General features: G+C 61.9%; 2 protein-coding genes across 5 annotated transcripts; one reads left to right on the forward strand and one right to left on the reverse strand.

The window, feature by feature from the left end:
* Nucleotides 1–3,434: 3,434 nt before the first annotated feature.
* ASIC3 (acid sensing ion channel subunit 3) lies at nucleotides 3,435–7,325 on the forward strand. 4 transcript variants are annotated; one of them, XM_036246942.1, is made up of 11 exons: nucleotides 3,435–3,971; nucleotides 4,833–4,983; nucleotides 5,193–5,320; nucleotides 5,500–5,701; nucleotides 5,786–5,842; nucleotides 5,940–6,087; nucleotides 6,360–6,451; nucleotides 6,546–6,625; nucleotides 6,722–6,793; nucleotides 6,954–7,012; nucleotides 7,151–7,325. In XM_036246942.1, the coding sequence occupies exons 1-11, from the start codon at nucleotides 3,438–3,440 to the stop codon at nucleotides 7,227–7,229; spliced, it is 1,602 nt and encodes a 533-aa protein (XP_036102835.1). In that variant the 5' UTR covers nucleotides 3,435–3,437; the 3' UTR covers nucleotides 7,230–7,325. The 4 variants fall into 4 exon arrangements, with proteins under 4 accessions (XP_036102835.1, XP_036102834.1, XP_036102836.1 ...); XM_036246941.1 differs by having other exon boundaries at nucleotides 3,438–3,971; nucleotides 7,128–7,318; XM_036246943.1 differs by lacking the exon at nucleotides 6,954–7,012 and having other exon boundaries at nucleotides 3,438–3,971; nucleotides 7,151–7,318.
* A 1,109-nt stretch (nucleotides 7,326–8,434) lies between these two features.
* CDK5 (cyclin dependent kinase 5) lies at nucleotides 8,435–12,417 on the reverse strand. Its single transcript, XM_036246624.1, has 12 exons — nucleotides 12,311–12,417; nucleotides 11,600–11,688; nucleotides 11,441–11,508; nucleotides 11,243–11,303; nucleotides 11,088–11,144; nucleotides 10,298–10,393; nucleotides 10,100–10,174; nucleotides 9,842–9,938; nucleotides 9,608–9,677; nucleotides 8,981–9,041; nucleotides 8,799–8,879; nucleotides 8,435–8,706 (listed from the first exon to the last, which is right to left on the reverse strand). Exons 1-12 carry the CDS (start codon nucleotides 12,345–12,347, stop codon nucleotides 8,620–8,622), a joined length of 879 nt encoding a protein of 292 aa, XP_036102517.1. The 5' UTR covers nucleotides 12,348–12,417; the 3' UTR covers nucleotides 8,435–8,619.
* Nucleotides 12,418–12,739: the final 322 nt, after the last annotated feature.

The following is a 12,739-nucleotide window of genomic DNA, read 5'->3' on the forward strand; positions in this document are numbered from 1 at the left end:
GCGGGGTTCTCTCCCACACCCAGGCCAGACCTCACTTCCTGGCTGACCCCACACGCCTCTGTCCCCACTGCCTCTCTGGGCCCTGGGAGAAGGAGCACTCCCCCTTGGGCCAAGCCCTCTAGCCCACAGTCCATTCTCAGAACAGTTTCTTTTCCTTACACAGTGCTTATTAGATCTCACCCTCCCCCATCCAAACAGGACAGATGCCCAGGCCCTGGGGAGGGGAGCAGGGGCGGGTACTCTCTGTCCCACCCGGCTCTCACCCTGTCCTAGCCACACCTTGAGTCTGTCACCTGGTGACTGTAGACACCCCTCTACCTGACATCAGCTTTAAAAGGGCAGAGCCGACACACCCCAATCGGGGCACGGAGCACTGGCAGTCACCAGACCATGAGGGAGGGTAATGCTGAGCCCCTGGGCTGACGAAATACAGGCGCAGTCCAAGGAGGAGCTGTGGCTGCCAGACCAGAGGACGGGACTGGAGCCCCGCTTTGAAACAGGACTGGCCAACTGCCCACCAGCATGAGCCGTGGCCCCAGAGCTGCAAGCGAGGGCCTAGGAGCACGCACGCTTCCCCACCAGCCCCGGCGGGCGCCCCCGCCTCAGTTCCGTCCTGTCACCTCCCACCGGGCAGCCGGCTCGCCACAGCCATGCCAGCCTGTGGTCCTCCCTGAGGCTCACTCCCTGGGTGGGAAGAGGAATTGCCTGGGCCAGACCTCCAAGGCCGACCAAGCATTTTGGGTTCGCCCTGTGGTGCAGAGGGTGAGGCGGTGGTCGGGGCAGCAGCTGCAGGAGGGGCAGTGGTCCCAGCTGGGGGCCGGCCTGCAGAGGCAGCGAGCCCGGTGAGCGCCACCCCCTGTTCCAGGTGTGCCTAGGGCCAGGACGCACCCAGAGTATCCCAGGCCACAGCCGCCCCGCTTCCTGGCTGCCAGGTGAGAGGTCCCAGTGTGGCCTCGGCCGAGCAGAGCCCGGCTGGCTCCGTCCGCGCTGGCCTGCCCGGCCCCTCCCTCAGGAGAGCCAGCAGGGCCAGTTCCAGCTCCCTGAGCCTCCTGCCTGGAGCCTGGCACCAGATTCCAGGTCTCTCCTTACCCCTTTAGGGTGGCCCCTCCCCCAGCTAAACTAGGGGAGCAGTGAGGCCCAGAGTGCGCCTGCAGCTGGAAGGCCACGGGGTTGGCACTGTCGCCTGAACCTCGACTTTGGCTCTTTGGCTTCAACATGGATCCTGAGCCTGGCCGTGCTTAATCCCGAGCGTTTAATTGGTTAAGTACTTAAACTCACAGGGCTGCCGCCCCCAAAGGTAGTCACATCTGGGCAATAAACCATGTTATAATAAACCACTCACTCTGTCCGCAATGTGTTCATGAAGCGCCCATCATGTCCTGCGCCGTGATGGGGTCACGTCCCTGCCCCGTGAAGCCTGCAGTCTCGTCAGGACAGACAGTGGACAGGCTGCAGCCTGCGCACAGCCAAGAGCCCACCAACACGAACCCAGCGGCCTCCAATGCTCGGAAAGAGATGGAGTAGAAGCGGGTCAGTGAGTCAGTGGAGACAGGCAGTGCATCTCCCCACTTCCCTTACCCGGGCAGGGGTGGGCGGTGAGCTTGAGAAGGGGACCAGGCCCGGGCGCTGTCCTCCACGGGCCTGTCGGCTGGCTCCTGTGGCCCTCAGCCACCCAGCTCTCCTGCTGCTGTTACTTGTCCCTGCCCCTTGGGTCCCCACGACGCCCTCGCCCCTCTCAGGCCAGCTGGCAGTGATGTCACAGGCCATGCTCTGCTTCCTGGAGGCGTCCGCTGCAGCTGCTGGGAGAGCCCCCCCCGCCCCTCGGCTCTGGCTCCTCTGAGGCTTCTTCAGTCAGTGTGCCAGCACCGCGGCCCAGGCACCCCAGCCGACTCGGGGCACCTGTCTCCCTCTAGGAAAGCCCACACAGCCCTGGTCAGTTTGGCCCGGCGGTTCGAGCATCAGCCCGCAGACCAGAGAGACCCGGGGTCGGTTCCCGCTAAGGGCATGTACCTCAGTTGCAGTTTGTCCCGCCCCAGTTAGGGTCGGGTGGGTGGCAACCAGTTGATGTGTCTCACATCGATGTTTCTCTCTCTTCCTCCCTCCCTCCCACTCGCTCTATCTGAAGATAAATGCACAAATGTCCTCGAGTGAGGATTTTTAAAAAAAGCCCACGCAAAACAGGCCCACTCCTGTTATGCTGGGAGCATGACACAAACCCCTACGGCCGGGAATTCGGTGGCATCGAGGGACCCGCGCAGCTGCTGCTTGACCCAGCGGTTGTGCGGAGTCACTGAGAGCGCCACTGTGTCCTGGGAGACCGGGAACCCCCGAGTGCTTCAGGCACAGGGTGACATCAACAGGGTGTGTCCACACAGCGAAAGGGTTTGCAGCCATTGAAAAATGGGGACGTTTTCCTGGTACTGGTATCGCATGGCCCCCAGAATATGTTAAGTGAAAAAAAGATGTGGACTGGCTCCTGTGCCCCTCAGCCGCCCGGCCCTCCTGCTGCTGTTACTTGTCCCCTGCTCCTTGGGTCCCTGAGCTGAACTATGTTACCTGGGAGCGTGGCAGGTGAGCCCCCATTCACGGTGATAGAGGGCAACCTCCCAGACAGGAGGGCTTGAGTGGGTGCAGGGGGAATAGGGCCACTGGAGAGGCAGACCCCCAGGACGTGGGGCCTGCAGAGGCCCGGGCCATCCGGTGTAGGCTGGCACACTGGGGGCTCAGAAGGAGGAGACAGCCCTACACGCCCCACCACCTTCCAGCCTGGTCAAGAGCCAACTCTGCTCTTTGCAAAATGACCCCAAGATGAAGTTAGAAGGAGGGGAGGAGACAGGAGGGAGGAGCCAGGCCAAGGGCCAGTGACTGATTCTCAGCCCCACATACAGGGGCTGCAGCTGGGAGACTAGAGGCCCCAAGGGCACCCCCAGCCCTGACTGTCTCTGGGCTCCCCTCAAGCCCAACTAGGGTTGCTGTGGTTTCCTGCTGGCGCCTCTGCCCCCCCCCCCATGATGCACTAATGGCTCAGCCTGGGGCCCCAGGGACCTCCCCACCCCCAGGCTGCTTTGCCAGCCCCCTGGCCCCCTCACTGCTGAAACCCAATCCTCTGCGGCAGCCCTGGCTCAGCAGAGCAGCAGACCAGCCTGCCTGCCACGCAGGCTGCGCCCTATCTGCTCCTGCTGCGGAACCCCCAGCCCAGCACCGAGCCCCGTGGAGCCGCAGCCTGTTCCTGCCCAAGGCCAGCTGGACCCTTCAGGTCACTGCATCCAACCCAGCCAGGCCAGTGCCTCCCCACCTCCCTCTTGGGTTTGGCTCTTTTCCTTGCCTCACACCTGCACTCTCTCCTGCCTGGCCAGCCCCTCCCAGTCCTCAGACTGACCCTCTCCTTCTAAGCCTCTGTAGCCTGCCCTCTCTGTACCCTCACCCTAGAGCAGGCCATGAAGCCCCCCTCAGGGCCAGAGGAGGCCCGGCGGCAGGCCTCGGACATCAGCGTGTTCGCCAGCAGCTGCACGCTGCACGGGCTGGGCCACGTCTTTGGCCCAGGCAGCCTGACCCCACGCCGGGGGCTGTGGGCCGTGGCCATGCTCCTGTCCATGGCTGCCTTCCTCTACCAGGTGGCAGAGAGGGTGCGCTACTACGGGGAGTTCCACCATGAGACAGCTCTGGACGAGCGCGAAAGCCCCCAGCTCACCTTCCCGGCCATCACCCTGTGCAACATCAACCCGCTGCGCCGCTCACGCCTCACGCCCAACGACCTGCACTGGGCCGGGCCCTCACTGCTGGGCCTGGAGCCCTCAGAGCACGCAGCCTTCCTGCGCGCCCTGGGCCAGCCCCCCACACCACCCGGCTTCATGCCCAGTCCCACCTTCGACATGGCCCGGCTCTATGCCCGGGCTGGGCACACGCTGGAGGACATGCTGCTAGACTGTCGCTACCGCGGTCAACCATGCGGACCCGAGAACTTCACTGTGGTGAGCTGGCCACCCACCCTGTCCTATCAGAGACCCAGGAGAGCCTGCCAGTCCCTGCCCAGGACGTGTCATCCCAGCCTTGGCATCCCAGGCTCCCCCAAAGCCAGGAACCTTAACACCCATGCCCTGGGACCCTTTCCTTCCCAGCCAGGCCGCGGGCTCCCACCCCACCTTTCTGTTCAGGAGGCTGTCCTCCGTGGGTCTGCTCTGGATTAGACTGTGCAAGGTCACATCTTCCAGCTCGGGGCACTCACCCAGGCTGGCTCCAGACTCAGGTCTACGGAGACCCTGGCCCTGGGGGTGGGGGACACAAGTGGGACCGTTCCAGGGCAGAAGACCCTGCCCTGCTGAGGGAGGGGCTGGTTTCCCTCTGCCTCTTTAACATTCTGCCAGTCCTGGAAAAGGCTCTGAGAAGGAGAGGAGATGCTGGGAGGGACCTGAAGCCTGTCCTTCATGAGAAGGAAGCAGCGGGCAGGGGCGGGGGTTGGCCTATCAGCCCTGGGGAGAGGGCGCTGCATGGAGGGCCTCCTGGAACCCAGGCCTCAGGTCCCCCTCCCCCCACAGAAGAAACCCCATTTGAGGTGGGGGTCCGAGTGCCCAGTCTCCAAAGAAACACTTGCCCTGTGGGCTGAGCCCTTGGCTGGGCATAGAGGGTGAGGAGAAGGTGAAGTGATGGGAGCCCTTGAGGGTCCAACGACGTGCACCTGTATGAGGGAGGGGCTGGGGACATGGAGATGGGGGCCTCAGTGTTCAGAGAGATCCAAATAGAGGGTGGGGAGGAGAGAGGTCCCGGAGCCCTGTGTGTGCCTGGCTGGGCCTCTTGTTCCCTGGCGAGGTCTGCACCCATCTGCCGACCCGCAGATCTTCACCCGGATGGGCCAGTGCTACACCTTCAACTCTGGGGCGGATGGGGCCGAGCTTCTCACCACCCCCAAGGGCGGCACGGGCAACGGGCTGGAGGTCATGTTGGACGTTCAGCAGGATGAGTATCTGCCCGTGTGGAAGGACACGGGTATGGGGGCATGTGGGAGGCTGGGGTGGGCACGGTTGGGGTGCAAAAGGCTCTGAGAAGGAGAGGAGATGCTGGGAGGGACCTGAAGCCTGTCCTTCATGAGAAGGAAGCAGCGGGCGGGGGCGGGGGTTGGCCTATCAGCCCTGGGGAGAGGGCGCTGCATGGAGGGCCTCCTGGAACCCAGGCCTCAGGTCCCCCTCCCCCCACAGAAGAAACCCCATTTGAGGTGGGGGTCCGAGTGCAGATCCACTCCCAGGAGGAGCCACCCATCATCGACCAGCTGGGCTTTGGGGCGGCCCCCGGCTACCAGATTTTTGTGTCTTGCCAGCAGCAGCAAGTATCCTCACCTGGGCCTCCAGTCCCCCTCCCCCCACCGAGGCTCCCAACCCCCTCCTTCATTCAGCACACACCACCTCAGACCCCAACCCCGCAGCTCCTCAGGCCTGTCCCGGGGGCCTCTGCCCCCCAGCGACTTCTCATATTCTCCCCAAGCCTCCTTAACCAGTCCCTCTACAGCTGAGCTTCCTGCCACCACCCTGGGGCGACTGCAGCTCAGCATCTCTAGACCCTGACTTTGAGCCGGAACCCTCTGGTCCCCTGGGTCCCCCCAGCCCCAGCCCAAGCCCCAGCCCTCCCTATAGTCTAATGGGGTGTCGCCTGGCTTGCGAGACCCGCTATGTGGCTCGGAAGTGCGGCTGCCGAATGATGCACATGCCTGGTAAGGAGGAGGGGTCCGGTGGGAGGGGCCGGGGCCTGGGAGGAGCCCCGAAGCTGTCACACACGCTCCCCACCCGGCCCCCAGGTGGCGCACCGGTGTGCACCCCCCAGCAGTACAAGGACTGCGCCAACCCGACGCTGGGTAAGGGGCAAGTGTCCCGCATCCCGTCCCCACCCTGCTCACCCCGGGACCCCCGCTTCGGGGTGGGCTCCCTTGACCCGAGCACTGCGGCCCGCAGACGCCATGCTGCGGAAGGACGCTTGCGTCTGCCCCAACCCGTGCGCCATCACCCGCTACGCCAAGGAGCTCTCCATGGTGCGGATGCCCAGCCGCGCCTCTGCCCGCTACCTGGCCCGGAAGTACAACCGCAGCGAGGCCTACCTCGGGTGAGCCCACCGGCGGGGCGGGGGCGGGGCCCGGGAGCAGGGCCCTCCTCCAGGCCAGGCCTGCCCGCGCCTGTGCCGGCAGGACCCCAGCCTGCGTGTCAGGACGGCGCTCTGGACTCTGGACAAGCGGCCTAACATTTCTGCTGCTGCCCTTCTGCAAAAGGGGGCGGTGATGCCCCTCTAGGGCTCTGGAAAGGATCAGAGACAGGAGTGCACACCTGTTTCCTAGCACTAGCGGGTGTCCAGGGAGCACCCCGCCTCTTTTCCTCCAGGGAGAACGTGCTGGTGCTGGACATCTTCTTCGAGGCCCTCAACTACGAGACGGTGGAGCAGAAGAAGGCTTACGAGGTGTCGGAGCTGCTTGGTGGGTGCGCGCGCGTGTGCAGAATGGCCCAGGGGTTGGGGAGGTGTGGACACAGCAGGTGGCTGTGAGCTGACCAGTGATCCCGTCTCCGCAGGCGACATTGGGGGCCAGATGGGGCTGTTCATCGGGGCCAGCCTTCTCACCATCCTTGAGATCCTGGACTACCTCTGTGAGGTGGGCTTGGGGCCCCAGCGGGGGCGCGGGGAGAGCAAGTCGTGGGACCCCGGGGAAAGGTGCGCGCTGGCCACCTCCCTCACTGCTTGCCCCCAGGTGTTCCTAGACAGGGTCCTGGGATACTTCTGGAAACGGAAGCGCTCCCAAAGGCACTCCAGCACCAACCTGGTAACAGCCCCTCGCCCTCCCCTGCCATCTGCCCCTGAAGCCTGGAACACCATCTCTTCCCAGCTGGGAAAAAATAGTGGCAGGGAGGGGCACGCAGTGACCTTGGAGAGTCCCTGGTGGGAGGACCCCTCCCCTCCTGACCCTCTCCCTCCTCCCACAGCTTCAGGAAGGGCTGGGCAGCCATGGAAACCAAGTGCCCCACCTCAGCGTAGGCCCCAGGTAACACAGAATGTCCCCCTAAGGTCAAGGGAGGCGGGGCAGGTCTGGTCCAGAGGGTGAAGTTCAGGTCCAGGAAGGCAGGAGCAGGGCATTGGTTCAAGGTCTTCTGTCCCAGCAACGTGGTCTGTGTCTCAGCAGGCCTCCCACCCCTCCCTGTGCCGTCACCAGGACTCTCTCCGCCTCCCATCGCACCTGCTACCTCGTCACACGGCTCTAGACCTGGTGTCTGTCTTCAGGGCTGAACCTTGACATCTTGGACATGCCCTGACTGCACATGGCTTTGCTGTCTTTATCCCAAATAAAGTTCTATGCACCAGCCTGATCTGTTCCTCTTACAGGCAGACTAGACAGGCCAAGTTCAGCCCTACTCAGGCACAAGAAGACCTCTGCCAGCCATCATCTAGAGAACACGGTTCTAAAATGTGGGTGTCTTCCCAATGAACCTCCAGAGGTTTCTCTGGGAGAGAAGAGCAATAAGAGGGCATCCGTCCTTTGCACCTCAGTGGGAATGAGTTTTTCAGTCCGACCTCTCGGAGTAAATGGGGCCCAAAGCCAGGTGTGCAGGCAGAGGGGTCCCTGGCAGGGCAGTCCTGTTTGGGAGACTATAACGGACTGGCTGGGAAAAGACTATGACTCAGAGCCTGGCAAGAAGTGGGGAGCAGGCAGGGAGGAGACAGAGGGTCTTCCCTACTTCCAAGAACATCGAGACAGAGGGTCTTCCCTACTTCCAAGAACATCAACTGTTGTCCTGCCCTTTTCCCACATTTGGGACCAAGCTCCAGCAAGCTGTCTCCACGGGAATAGCTCTTGCTTCCCCAGCCCCCCTACAACAGCAGAGGCCCCAGCCTGAGATGGTGAGGGGGGCCTCCTTTCCCACTTTTGCTGGTAAGGACACACAGAGGATCCAGCCCCAGCCCACTTTCCTGTCCTCTTCTGTACCCCAAATGTTAGAAAACACAGATAAGGGAGCAGGGGGAGGTGTTCCTGGTCTAACCACATCTTTGCGTCTCTCCCGTGCCTGCCTGCTGGCCTACGCATGGGGGGATGGAGGGGGAAGGGTTAGGGTGGGTACCCACGGGATGTGGAGAACCTCAAGGAAACGCCCTGCCCTTTTCTCCTGTTCTGGTGGGAGCTTTCAGACACCGGCTGCCTGATTCCTCTGGACGGTCTCAGCCCCCCTGGGCAGAGAAAGGGGTGTGCACAGGTGCACAAGCACATGTGTGGGTACAGCTCTGCCCTGAGCCCAGCCACAGGGGTGAACATCAGAGAGAGCCTCCAGCCCCCAGCCTCGGGCCGCTTCAGAGCACAGGGGGACAGGACAGCTGGGCGGTATCCCAGGGCTGCACAGGGCGGTGACGTGGAGCAGAGACGCCGCCCAAGCCCACCCTCTCTCAGAGCCACCCGCCACCACATCAGCCAGACTGTGGGAAAGGAGCCGATTTATGAAATTAAATACAGTCTGTGGAGGGAGAGAGAACCAGGTGAGGGCGCCTCCACCCTGGTGGGCCCAGCACCGCTGGAGCGCGGCACACCGCGTGCGTCCTTGCTTTCCCCCCTCTCTGGAGGGGCTGAAGCAGGCCCCAGCCTGGCAGCCAGGGTCTGAGAGTCTAGGGGGGGCAGAAGTCGGAGAAGTAGGGGTGCTGCAGGGCCTCCTCTGCCGAGATGCGCTGGACAGGGTTGCACTTCAGAAGGTTCTGGGGGCATGGAAGGGAAGTGTGGCAGGGTCAGGGTCAGGCGGGCCAGCTGCCTGGAGCCCCGCCCTCCCCGGGCCCCCACCGTGGGTCACCTGCAGCAGGTCCCTGCCGGTGGCATTGAGCTTGGGTACGACGTTCACCAGGGATGTGGTGGCCGGGTACATTGGGTAGGGCTGTGGGGGGCGGAGAGTCAGACCAGGGCTGTGGGGCATGGGACTAGGGCTGAGAAATAAAGAGGGACCGCTGACGAACCATGAACCCCCACCCGTCACACCTTATAGTCTGGCAGCTTGGTCATGGCAGGCCACTGCTCCTCGGTCGGTGTCCCCAGCAGTGTGTCCAGGGAGTCAAGGATCACTCAGTGCAAAGGGGCAGGGTAAGAAGCTCTTCTCCCAGGAAGGGGTCCTCACATTCACCTCTGCCCTCCTCACTTTATCCCCCAGCTCACGACAGCAGCGGCCCCGGCACATGCGATTCTCGTTTTCAGTCCCCTCTGTGTGGTGTTTCCCCTGGGCCAGGTGCTACAGATACACACACTAACCGCTGTGACCTGAACCCTGACGTCTGTGGCCCCAAGGGTCGGTCAGCCTTCCCTGACTCCCGCAGATCCCCCTGCTGGTCCTTGAGTCACCTCGCAGCTGGAGGAGCATCTGCTTAGCATCTTCCCCCAGGGGTCCCTCCTTGTCCACATGTCACACTCGCCCCAGCTGGCTGCATGCAGCTGCCCTATGACAACCAGGGGTGTCCACCACCCTCTGCCCTCTGTCCCCTGACCCTCAGAAGCCCACAGCCCCTCCCACGCTGGCCCAGCCCACCGCCACCCTCAACCCCTGCTCTCTGAGCTCCAAGGCTCATTACTCCCCGTGCAGAGGGCTCGAGGCAAAGAGGGATGGAAGAATATCGGAAGATCCTCTTCAGCTGGTCATCGACATCATTGCCGGGGAAGAGAGGCCGACCTGCATTGGCCAGCTCTGGGAGAATGGGGAAGGGATGAGAGGACCTGACACATGAAGAACTTCTCACTCCCACGACACCCCATTCCCAAGGGCCCTGCTCCTTGCCCCAGAGGGGACCCTCCAAACCCTGTCAGCTCAAAGGGGAAGGAACGTGCCTCTGCAGACCCCCAGCATGTCACCTGCAAAAATGCAGCCGGCGGACCACATGTCAATGGACGTGGAGTACAGCTTGGCCCCAAAGAGGACATCCGGTGGGCGGTACCACAGCGTGACCACCTGGAAAAGACCCCACCCACAGGCACCCCAACACACACACACACTTAGAGGGCTGGGAGGAGGAGGCTCAGAGAGGAGATGTTTTGGGTCCTGAAGCAGGAGCTGAGAGGCTCCCTGGAAAAGCCCTCCCTCTCCCCAGGAACCCACCACCCCCAGCTCACCTCAGCTGAGTAGCAGCGAACAGGGATCCCAAAGGCTCGAGCCAACCCGAAATCAGCCAATTTCAGCTCCCCGTTCTAAGGGAGACGGGACGGACAGCGTCATGGCTAGCTCTGTACCCCCACCGTCCAGCCCGACGTTCTCACCGGTCAGTGTTGGCTCTAGCCGCCCCCGTCTGCCACCTTCTCCCCGAGAGATACCCTGTTTATGAGCAGGTTCTGGGGCTTCAGGTCCCTGTGCAGCACGTTTCGGCTGTGACAAAATCCCAGGCCTTTTAGCAGCTGGAAGAGGAATGACTGGGAGAGGGGCAGGGGAGAGGGCATCAGACCCTCTGCAGAGGAGGCTGTGCCCAGCAATGGCTCACACTCCCTCTGCACCCTCTGCTTTGCTTTGCACCCAGATACCTTTCAGCACCAAGTTCAGCGACACACCGTTCATTTACTATCAAGGACTTACTTTATATTATGCTAGGTATTAGAAGTGAACAGGGAATGGGGGCCTTGGTCTCCACCGTTCTGAAACTTACAGTCTAGTGGGCCTTCCTACCTTACCAGCCCACACTGACCTCCCCCTACCCCGCCTCATTAGAACATGCACATCGTAACTGTTAACATGTACATATATTGTGCTGTACTATTATTCAGCATTTGTTTCCCTTGGAACCTGGGACAAGGCACTTGGTCCTGGGCCGAGAACAGTGCCCAGCGCACAGCAAAGCATTCAGTAAGTGTTTGTTGAATGAACAATGCATCTCTTCGAATCTCATTTTCTCATCTCTCAGGAAATCATAACACTGAGACCAGAGCATTACTGTCAGGCCAAGGAGATCGCGGGAAAATGCTCCCAGAGAGCAGAAACAGGATCCTCTCGGTCCCTGACGCTCAGAGTGTCCCTGTTCAGGGCCTGAACTTGGTGCTCAAGCAGTAGGCACGCTGAACATATACTCCAACCCCAGCCTCCATGGGGCCCCAGAACACCAGTCCCCCTCACCTTCACAGTTTCAGGATCTAGGTCACCATTACAGCTGTCAAAATATTTCTTAAGGTCCTAAAGAGGAATGGGGGTGGGGAAATGGGACAGAGTTTAACCTCAGTCTGGGCCCCTATACCCTCCCAAGGCTATTGTCCCTCAAGTCCCCCTTTCACCTGGTCACAGAACTCAAAAACCAAAGTCAGCTTCTTGTCACTATGCAGGACGTCGTGAAGCCTAAGGAGAGGAAAGGGCTTAGCCAGGCAGGTCCACACGTGTGCTCCTAACACCCCACGATAGCAGCCCCGTCCATCTCCGAAGCCCCCCCCCCCAACCGGCCACCCAGGCAAGGGGGACCCTGCCAGTCTACACACCTGACGATGTTCTTGTGCTTCAGCTCTTTGAGCAGGCAGATTTCCCGAAGGGCAGAACTCGGCACTCCCTGCACGGGGGAGGGGGCCGGGCAGACCACGTCACATCCCACCCAGCCTAGGCCCTCAGCCCCTCCCCTGGCCCAGATGTCCCAGTCCTACCTCATCATCGTCATCCAGCCTCACCCGTTTCAGAGCCACGATCTCATGAGTCTCCCGGTTTTTGGCCTTGAACACTGTTCCGTAGGTGCCTAGAGGAAGGAGGTCAGGGGTGAGGAAAAGGATGGGGCACCCTTCCCCACCCCAAGACGTCCCTGCCTGGGGGTGAGGCATCACAGGCGTGTGTGATTTCTGATGCCCGGAGGAGTAAGGGTGAAGGCCAGGCGTGGCAGACCTTTGTGAGTGCCGACGTGGCAGAGAAGGGGCCTGCAGAGGCTCAGGGGGGTCTGCAGCAGGGAAGAGCGGTGGCTGCCAGGTAGATCTATAATGAAGGCGGTGCTTTGAGAGGGGCCGGAAATAGCGGGGGTGTGGGAGAGGAATGAGGGCTGGCAGGAATGTTGAGGTTGGAGGTCTGCTCCCAGAACTGAGGCTGGGGGTAGGTGGGGTTCTGTAAGTGGTGCAAAGGCTGGAGGTAGAAAATGCAGGAAGTGTTGAGGTCCGGAGGTCGGGCCTACAGGGAGTGCTAAGTTTGGGAGGGGGCGTCTGCAGAAAATGCTAACGGGAGGATTGGTGGCTGCACGGAGTGTTGAGCTCTGGGCCGAGGCTGCAGCCAGGGCTAAGGTCGGAGTCTGTGGGCATTGCTGATGGTAGAGGAGCCAGAGATACAAGGAATGCAGAAGAAGATCTTGCAAGAACATCTCCTGGTCCCATTACCTTCCCCAATCTTCTCCAGTTTCTCGTATTTCTGCATCGCGGCAGCCGCGGGGACCCTCGCGGGCCCTCGGTTCTAATACTCTAGCCCCGGCGATGCAGAGGAGGCGGCACCCCAGCCTCCAGCCCCGCCCCGCCCTCCTGCCTGCGCCTGAGCTTCTGGAGCTTGTAGTCCTAAGAGCCCAGGTTTCCCAGTGATGCCCGAGGACCCAGGCAACAAGCGGACTACAACCCCCAGCAGGCTGCGCTCAGGCTCTCTGCAGCACTCGCTTCCCGGGACTCCGGTTCCACCGCGGTGGCAAGCCCTGGACTTCAAGTCCCAGGAAGCATCACGTGTCCGCTTTCCGGGGGCCCCAGCGTAGCGCCGCGGCTCCCAGTGTGCTCCGCTCTTCGTTCTTTCTGTGACCACCACCTTCTTTTGAAAAAGGCCTC

Source organism: Molossus molossus, unplaced genomic scaffold, assembly GCF_014108415.1.
Source record: "Molossus molossus isolate mMolMol1 unplaced genomic scaffold, mMolMol1.p scaffold_m16_p_7, whole genome shotgun sequence".
In the NCBI taxonomy this organism is placed as follows: Eukaryota; Metazoa; Chordata; class Mammalia; order Chiroptera; family Molossidae; genus Molossus; species Molossus molossus.